This window comes from Stylophora pistillata, chromosome 4, assembly GCF_964205215.1.
Source record: "Stylophora pistillata chromosome 4, jaStyPist1.2, whole genome shotgun sequence".
Classification (NCBI taxonomy): domain Eukaryota; kingdom Metazoa; phylum Cnidaria; class Anthozoa; order Scleractinia; family Pocilloporidae; genus Stylophora; species Stylophora pistillata.
Window position 1 is genome coordinate 12,615,730 of NC_142522.1, and position 9,852 is coordinate 12,625,581.

Below are 9,852 nucleotides of genomic sequence, written 5' to 3' on the forward strand. Positions count from 1 at the left end.
AAGGAATATCAAGATGAACAGCACAGAAGAAGCTATCGCCAAAGTCATCTGCATAGGTTTAAAGGTCGCCATATTCCTTCGTAACACAAGTCGTACGTCGCAAGCCATGGAGTTAATCAAGGAATGTTTGATTGTTTTAAACAATGAGGCTTTGGTTATCAAGAGTTCATCGGCAAATTATATGCTCGAAGCCATCTACATGACAATATTCCATACTTATGATTCTGCAAAGGATTACGCAAGCACCGAAGAATACCTCAGGGAACTCCTCCTAAACCAAGACTCTAATGAAACCTTCCTAAAAGGATGGCTTAATTTATTACTGGCAAAAACCCTTCGGGTTCAAAACAAATTCATGGAAGCCAGAAAATTTTATGAGTCAGCAACCAAGATCATGAAAACAATTGGCAACATACCAGGCGAGGCACGATGTTACACAAGCTTAGCAAAATTGTTCCAATCGCTTAGTCAATATGACAAGTCACGAGAATATCAGGAGAAAGCACTCGCTATCAGAATAGGAATTGGCGACAAGGATGGAGAAGCAACAAGCTACAGAAAACTAGGAGCATTGTTCAGATCGCTTGGTCAATATGACAAGGCCCGTGAATATCAAGAGAAAGCACTCGCTATCAGAATAGGAATTGGCGACAGGGATGGAGAAGCAACAAGCTACAGAAAACTAGGAGCATTGTTCCGATCGCTTGGTCAATATGACAAGGCCCGTGAATATCAAGAGAAAGCACTCGCTATCAGAATAGGAATTGGCGACAGGGATGGAGAAGCAACAAGCTACGGAAGCCTAGGAGCATTGTTCCAATCGCTTGGTCAATATGACAAGGCCCGAGAATATCTGGAGAAAGCACTCGCTATCAGAATAGGAATTGGCGACAGGGATGGAGAAGCAGCAAGCTACGGAAACCTAGGAGTATTGTTCCAATCGCTTGGTCAATATGACAAGGCCCGAGAATATCAGGAGAAAGCACTCGCTATCAAAATAGAAATTGGTGATAGGGATGGAGAAGCAACAAGCTACGAAAACCTAGGAACATTGTTCCAGTTGCTTGGTGAATCTGATAAGGCTAAAGTGTATCTGGAGGAAACTTTACGTATCAGAAAGAGAATTGGTGACAGGGACGGAGAGGCAATTGTTTATGGAAACCTCACAGCTTTGTTTTTGTCGCTCGGCAAGTTTGCAAAGGCTGACGACTATCTAAAGATGGCAATGGCAATAAGAGCGGATACCGGCAATAGAATGGGAGAGGCAGCAGATTACATACACCTTGGTATCATTTCACATCGGTGTGGTTTATACGACAAGGCGCAAAAATGGTACGAGAAAGCCCTTGCAATTCTCATAGAAATCGGTGACAGAGAAGGAGTAGCAGCCAACTATGTAAATTTAGGAGAGTGCTCCAAATCCCTCTGTAACTATGATATGGCCGAAGAATACCTTAAGAAGGCTCTCCTATTAAGCAGAGATATTGGACACAACCTGAACGAGTTTCAATGCCTTTGTCGTCTATCAGTATTAAAGGTGTCACAATCTCATCTTGAAGAAGCTTCTACGTACCTTTTTCAAAGCATCGAAAAATTCGACACTTTGCGAGGTTCTCTTAAAGGAAACGATCAGTTTCAAATATCCCTTTTAGAGAAGCACGGTTCCTCTCCCTACAAGTTGTTGAGTAGGTTGCTTTCTTCTAGCGGAAAGTCACAAGACGCCCTTTACGTTGAAGAGCTGAGACGGGCAAGAGGCCTAGCCGACTTGATGGCCACTCGATACTCTCTTCAAGAGAAGATTTCAGGTAATCCACAATCTTGGCGTGGCATTCAGGAGATTATCAGAGCGGAAGCAGACTTCACATGCCTGTACATATCCGTTGGTGAAAATGGTGTACGGTTTTGGATTCTCAAAGCAATGGGAACTATTCATTTTTCAGAAAAGACAGTGAACCTTGAAGCAAACGCTGTGACTGGATTAGTCCCTGATTTAGATGAGTTTTTTGAGGAGAGCTTCCGCAGCCTCGCCATTTTACCCGAACAGGATTGCGAGGATCGATCTCTGGATGACACCGAACTGATGCCACTTCACTACTACAACCGCGCAGTCCTGCGTGACCGCGATGCAGAGGATTTCAAAACAAATCTGCACTTGTGTTACAAGATACTCATCGCTCCTGTGGCCAGTTTACTGAAGCAGCCCGAGATCATTATTTTCCCTGACTCCTGTGTGTACCAAGTGCCATTTGCAGCCTTGGCTGACGAAGGAGGCAAGTGTTTATCAGAGACATGCAGAATTCGGATGGTTCCTTCTCTGACGACTCTCAAGTGCATTCAAAACAGTCCTCCAGACTACCACAGTCAGACAGGGGCGCTGATAGTGGGTGACCCTGAGGTTGGAGCTGTAATTTACAAGGGAAGGCGCAGAACCATAACACCATTGCTGTGTGCAAGGAATGAAGCAGAAGTGATTGGAAGACTTCTTGGCGTAACGCCTTTGATTGGAGATTCTGCGACAAAGCATGCTGTACTCCAAGCGATGAATTCAGTGAGCCTGATACACATTGCTGCCCATGGTGATGCCGAAAGAGGGGAGATTGCTCTTTCTCCTGAGCACCCTACTTCACTCCCACCTTTTCCTCGAGAAGAAGATTACCTTTTGACGATGGCGGATATTTCAAAAACTCGGCTGCGAGCTAAACTAGTGGTACTAAGTTGTTGCCACAGTGCGCGTGGACAGATTAGAACCGAGGGAGTTATAGGAATCGCCCGAGCGTTCTTAGGATCCGGTGCTCGGTCAGTGTTAGCAGCACGATGGGCCCTGGATGACACAGCCACAGAGCAGTTCATGACTTGTTTCTACAAACATTTGTTCTGCGGTGAAAGTGCCAGTGAATCCCTCCACATGGCCAGGAATTGGATGCGTAACAACGGCTATGACAAAGTTTCTCAATGGGCACCCTTTATGCTCATAGGTGACGATGTGACATTTGATTTTGCCAATTGGCCAGTGCCCACCGCACCTCAAGAGCCTTGAGTTTAATAAAACTTCTGGAGCGGAATGAACTAAACCTAGCAAAGCTCGTAACTATTCAATTGCTAGCCATCTGCGAAGGACAACTCGGATCGATTCAAATAGAAAAGCATTTCTGTAAACAGCTTATTGGACATCTAAGTTTAATAACCTGAGAAAAGACAGACTCTTTATGAGAGTTTAGATGTTAAAAAAAACGTCAATAGCTCAATTTTTTTTCAGTCATTAGTTGAGCAAACAAGCCGAGCAAATTGTGACTAACGCGATTAGTTCATCAAGCAAAGTAAATATCAAAAATGTTTTTTTCAAAGGCGCTTTTATCATACATGAGTGTTACGAGTAAGAATCAAAGTGGCTGTGAGCTACTGAACTCGGATAATGGTTAATGAAAGGCTGGAATGGATTCATTTCTATTAATTCATAGCTCAGGGGGTCCACTTCCGGGTAAATTTTTACAATACCTTTTCTTTTATACTTTTCTTTTTAAAGCACTCGAACACTTTTATAAGAGTTTTATTAAAGTTGCATTGTGACATCTTCTTCAATGATGAAAAGTGGAAGGAAAAACGTTGACGACTTTTCCTTACAATCGAATCGGGGAGGAAGAACCTTGAAGTCTTTCTCTTACAATCGTAGCTTAAATGCGACTTGTATGTGTCCTGGTAACGGTAATATGTTCAGGTCGATCACTGATAGGACATTACTTCCATTGAACAACATTGAATTAGTTTTACAGTGAGAACTTCAAGCTAAAAATCAACCGCTGTCGATCGTATATAAACAATCCACGAATCGGAAACATTGCAACTGAAATAAATCACTCCGTGGATAAACTTTTTTCGACTTTAATGCATGCAACTGCCAACGCTTTATATACTGGTCAGCGGATTTAGAAAAGTTAACAGGAAACGACGGAAGGACGGAAGGAAGGAGTGCCGTGTTCCATCCATACCTTTATCTCGGATTAATGACTGCGTAATTATGCAAGTTAAAAATGAGCCTAATTTTAAGCATAATTCGGAAAAAAGCGGGCAATCGTGGCATAATATGCTACTTTTGCGAGCACAAACTGTATGGGCCTAGTCCGTAGGCGGCGGAGCAGGCTGGCATGGGGAACAGGGGGAGGGGGTAAATGTTCAGCCTCTCTATGCAAAAATTCAGGGGGACTTAGTCCTCCACGTTTCATTGCCGACAATGTTGTCAGCGCAGGATAAAATTAGTTTGGAAAAATATTCAGTCTTGAAGTCTTTTCAAAGCGTTTCATCAGGACTGCGCTTGTCAAGAATGTATGTGGTAGGACTCCTTTCATATGAAAAGCTCCGGTCTGTGTTTAAAAAGCAGTCATTAGAAATATTTTTTGACAATAAGGGTAGGGGTATGCACTTGGCTTAGTATAACGAGAGTGATAAGCCCACATTTCAAAGCGCTCCACTGCCTCTGTCACTCTGGATTATATTTTATAACTTGACATGCAGTGGATGCACACAATTTGATTCAACAGTTCTTTTTCTACGCCACAAAGTAGGGAGTGCTAAGCGTAAAAAATTATTTTTGCCGTTTTTTAGGGGTGGCTATGAACACAGCAGCCGCTCTTGGGATCGCCTTATGTGCTTGACATGCAGTGGATGCACACAATTTGATTCAACAGTTCTTTTTCTACGCCACAAAGTAGGGAGTGCAAAGCGAAAAAAATTATTTTGCCGTTTTTTAGAGGTGGCTATGAACACAGCAGCCGCTCTTGGGATCGCCTTATGTGGTGAGACTTGTATGTCGACTTGTATGTCGAATTACACTGTGAGAGAGGTTTCCAGTGAGGAGGTTAACAAATTCAATGATAGCGTGACAGAGCCCAGCATTCTTTAACAGTGGTAAGGTCACGTCGATTCAAGTTTGATAAAATTTACAATTAATAACATCCAGTCCATTTTACCTCCTTCTGATCCGCTTTTAGTATACTTCGTGAAACGGAAGTTGTGAGAAATTCGAACGGCTGAACTCACTTCCTTTCAGAAGTTTGTAAAGTAAGATTGAAGTTGCAAACTGAAAATATCATCAAAAGAAGTAGAATGTTCTACTTTATTCCCAAAACCGATGCGTTTAGACCAAAGTTGACGTCTTGCCAAGTTTTTCAAAATACAATGATTTCGATCTGATCAATAATAACCAGAAAGGAAATCGAGAGAACTACAGATGAAGAACAGAGTTTCTGTGATAGCAAATAGCAACGTCTATACGGGTCATTGGATGTGACACCAAGTTAATTATGTTGAACAAGACCAGCGAAAATTAATTCATAAGTACTCAGCTATTGTATAGTTTTGTATCAGGGTACTTCCAAACTACGATGTTGTGTGTTAAAAAGCAAACTTGCATGCTGTACTGAGAGAAAGAACCAGGCAGCGATTAAATCTTTTTGTTACAGTAATACGTCCTATCCCGTTATTAACTCGTCAGAACAAAGAACGCAAGTTTGCATGATAATAATAACAAAAACACAACACAGAAGATCGACGCTTTTGTTTCGACTATGACCTCGTGCTTGTATCTGTTCTCTTATTGATGCGGCTCATCAAAGGCTGGCTGAATCTACGAGGTTTTAATTTTTCGTTTCTCTTTGAGAAAAATCAGTCTAAGCTTTATTTCAAGGAGCTCAAGAAGTTGTCCGTGACGAATTTAAAGGGGTGAAGTGTTTTTAGTGAACAGATCCAGGCAGCATGTTTCATTTGTAAAATGAATAAATTTTGTTATTGAAGGCAAATTTGACGCGATTTCAAGTAAGAAATAAAAAAGTTGTGAAAGTGACTTCATGTAACTTGATTAACAGCGATTTAGAATTCATGCCCCCTGTATGAAATCTGAAACAGAAATGGTTCTACAATTTGAGAATTACCCACCCTTCCCTCCACGATCTCCTCCCCCTCCCCCTCCCCTCCCCCTCCCCCTCCCCCTCCCCTCCCCCTCCCCCTCCCCCTCCCCTCCCCCTCCCCCTCCCCCTCCCCTCCCCCTCCCCCTCCCCTCCCCCTCCCCCTCCCCCTCCCCCTCCCCTCCCCCTCCCCCTCCCCCTCCCCCTCCCCTCCCCCTCCCCCTTCCCCTCCCCTCCCCCTCCCCCTCCCCTCCCCCTCCCCCTTTCAACTTTTCTAATTTAACGCGACACTATCTTATTGGTTCACTTGATCATTATTTAGTCAGCCACTATCTCACCAACAACCAAAAACGGGCTTGTCAGTCTGCCCTACTTACAAAGTTAGAAGTCTTGAACAATTCCTAAATGCTCCAAAAGCCAGTTCTTCGATACGATTGTTCTGCAAATATCTGGAGGGGCAAAAAATGTCGGTAAAACGCCTGGCAAAACCTTTTTTGTGGATCACCTAGATCTAACCTCACTATCCGAGTCTTATCCGGCCATAGGTTCTATCACTTCCTCTCTAACTCCTGGGGAGCAAACTGTTTTACGCATCATCTCCTGTGCATAATATCACACGTCCCTTCATTAACAAGGAAAATTTATTCAACAGAAGTATGTCGACTTTCTTTTTCATAAGAATTATCTCCTACAGAAAACCAATATATTCCAGAAATCCTCGTAATTTAATTGGTTTGATCCGTAATTTTTCAAACAACTTACAAAGTTTGAAGAGAAGGAAGATATCCCATGGAAGTTGCTCCAATCTTTTTTATTCGATTACCTTCGAGGTGCCTGCGTAGAGATGAATTATTAATTAACAGGAAAATTAATCAACTTCGGAGCGTAATGACTGTGAAAATAGTTATTGGCCTCTTCTGGCCGTTGTCCAGTTTCTAAATGCGTCCCCAAATGAAAGATAAATGAGATCTTGGCGCGATCTCGACGGGGTCTCTCGGCGGAACCTTAGCAAGATGTTGGGGAATCGCGGAGCACTCCATACGCAAGACTGCTATGCTAGGTATAACTTTGTTTATCACATTCATCATATGTCTAAAATGTAAATATCTTGGGGCGATCTCGCTAAGAACTTGGTAGGATGTTGGAAAAATTATGGCGCGATCTAAGAGCGATATTGAGCTGTCGCATTTTACAAGATCCTGTGTCTTGATGATGGGCAGATACAGTAGCTCTTCCGTAGCCCTCAATTACGTAATGCCTACCCCAGTGGGCGAGCGTTGCATGTTTGCAAGAAGTTGCGCAATGTTCACCTTGAGAACGAGCTTGGTCACTACTACCTACAGACACTTACAAGGTCCTCAGATAGATCATTCCGTGGAAGTGCCTTCCTTCCAGCTTGGATAATCTGTTGTTCTGAAGTAGCCTGGTGTATGTCAGAAAATAAAAGATAGCTTCTTGATTTAGAAACCATTCAACCTTGTACTCATAACTAGTTCTAATAAAGACAGTATACGTGTAGCCGTACCCTCCGCTCCCCTCCCCTCCCAGAGAGACGTAAGGGAGAGAACGTTCCCTCCTTTACGTTTTTTCCCGGGGGGAGGGGAGGTTCGGCCACGCGTACTCTACAATGAATACTGTTCTCTCCTTTACAATCTATGTCCCAGGACAGTCTCTAAAATGGATGAGGTTGTTACTTAACATCTCCAAGAGTGAGGTTTACCAAACCAAATCCACACAAATGTCTGGATTATTAGCGTTATCTTTGCATGGTCTATACAAATTCTTCACAACCGTTAATTCGCCAAGTGCTGCCTTTTTCTTCCCAAGAGTGCTGAGTCTGTTATAAGCTCTAGGGGGAAACGTGTCTCAACCTTAAACCCTTCAGTCTACACACCAGCTACATTTTAGTCAAGCAGTCTCCTGTATTACAGCTAGTTCGAAGTTTTCCTTTCAACTGCTGGTCAAGAATGTTGTTCTCTTTGGCTATTTTCTTTAATTTTCCCGGTAAAATGCCTTAGGTGTGCTATCTACAGTCTCCTTTGCAGCTGTTATTTGGTCTTGTAACGCAACGCACTTTCTCCCTCACCACAAGGGATGGGCGGTGGGTGGAGGAGAGATCGCGTTTCGTGAATTATGCTATCAAAATTAGCGTGAAGCTGGCAGTTTCATTTTAATGCCAAAATTAAACAAATTGCGGCAAGTTTGATTAATTTCCATCATTTTAGAGACTCAACGGGAAACTGATACTTCGATTTCTCAAGGTATGGGTTATTTTGCTTGATAATGATTATGTCAGAAAGAAAATATTTTCTTTGGGGATATCCCTTATCGAATGATCAAAACAATTTGGCAATCGATAGTGATGGACTGTTCTGATTAAAAGCATTCACTCCTTTCTGTCCATCTTTTTTTCTTTCTGACTCCAAAACGTTTTCATAATCGATAAACATCGTAATTTACACTGGTAGAAAAAAAAAGTTGGTAGATGTTTTGTAATTGAATTCCAGTCTCACACCATACACCGAGAGGAAATTATCGAGAATTGAGCCCGAACAAAAATATCAAAAGCTTCGCGAAGAAAATTTAGGCAAAAGATTTTGCAATGGGATTGGCTAATGATCGATTTTCCAGTTGTCGTAATTCGCAACGTTTGATTAGCTGTCATCAAGATTTATCATTTGCCTTTGCCGGATAGCTAGATCGAGGAAACAGCATCACAAAGAACTCTTTTGTGACGTAATAATTCATCGTCTCTACGCACACACGAATCCTTTCGTTTGCTAATAGATCTCTTCATCAATTGTATCCATATGGCTTCTTATACACGCAGCTGTACTGGTGATAACAGATTGTGTAATTGACTAATTGATCAAACTCTTTTTACTTGATTACTCAATATGCAAACTGATAATTAAGTCATGCATAATTGAGAACGTGTTCTAATAACGTTTAGCCTTTAAACAAATGCCTTTTACATGAACACTGAATAGAAATAACGCATTTACTTACAATGTCGTAGTTACATATGGTAGAGGCCGAGGAAACTTCTTCAGTTTTCTCCCTGAGCAGTTCACTTTCGCTCCAAAGCCTTGCGTTTCGGGGAAAAATTGCTCCTCGCAAACACACTGCTTTGGACATGGCGTTATAGCCTGGTTCAGGCTTATCCCACAGAGAAGGACGACTCCGAACACAGTTAGGAAGGAATTCATAACCACGATGATTTCCTGTGTAGTCCTACATACAGCGCTCTCGAGATCACAATGAATATCGGTGGAAATTTATCCCGTAGAAATCGGTTCTGTTTCAATTCTGCCCGGCCAATATGGCGTCGCCCCAGGGCTGTGACTGACTTAGAAAACAAAGATATCATTCATTCAGTCAAGTGATTTAAGACTTAGTTTCCTGCGTTTGGCTGCTGGGAATTCTTGACCCTTCGCTTCCTTTGCATCAGCGGAGATAGTGTTTCACCTATTGACAGCCTGACAATGGACGAAAAACGGATCCAAGAGAAAAGCTCATTAAAAAAAAAAAGAAGCTAAAAGGAAGAGAGAAAGAGAAAATAACGGATAAGAAGGAGATAAGAATGAAAAGGAGATTTTCACCTGCCTTTTCTGAAATGATTCTGTCACTCTATACAAAGTACAGCTGTTTAGACCCAGTTTATGATGATGCAGAAACTAAATTATGTGCGTTTTGAGCGATTGAATTTTCAAAAATCCTGTTTAAATTAGCCCAGGAGGCTAGTTATCTCTCGCGGCTAGAGCTGAAATGCGATTTTCTGCGTTTACTCTCGAAAAACCTGGAACGAGGTATGTGCTCTGGTCAATGATTCTGTTTTTCGCTTTTTTACCTTACATGCATCACAGTCTTGATTTCTAACCCCCCATGATCACTTTCTTGATCACGTTATTGCAATCTGATCGTACTACCAAATAACTTTCAAGGACGGTCCCAT

At 42.2% G+C, this 9,852-nt stretch overlaps 2 protein-coding genes across 2 annotated transcripts in view; one reads left to right on the forward strand and one right to left on the reverse strand.

The window, feature by feature from the left end:
* LOC111333906 (uncharacterized) overlaps nt 1-3,569 on the forward strand; it is a 15,117-nt gene extending 11,548 nt beyond the window's left edge. The window contains exon 4 of the mRNA XM_088755930.1: nt 4-3,569. Coding sequence (XP_088612056.1) covers nt 4-3,037 — 3,034 coding nt within the window. The 3' untranslated portion in view covers nt 3,038-3,569. The remainder of the gene's footprint in view (nt 1-3) is intronic.
* The window catches only part of LOC111333901 (uncharacterized), a 32,635-nt gene extending 23,353 nt beyond the window's left edge, over nt 1-9,282 (reverse strand). The window contains exons 1-4 of the mRNA XM_022939545.2: nt 8,907-9,282; nt 7,249-7,320; nt 6,660-6,731; nt 6,275-6,346 (exon numbers count right to left, since the gene is read on the reverse strand). Of these exons, the coding sequence (XP_022795280.2) occupies nt 6,275-6,346; nt 6,660-6,731; nt 7,249-7,320; nt 8,907-9,106 (416 nt within the window). The 5' untranslated portion in view covers nt 9,107-9,282. The remainder of the gene's footprint in view (nt 1-6,274; nt 6,347-6,659; nt 6,732-7,248; nt 7,321-8,906) is intronic.
* Nucleotides 9,283-9,852: the final 570 nt, after the last annotated feature.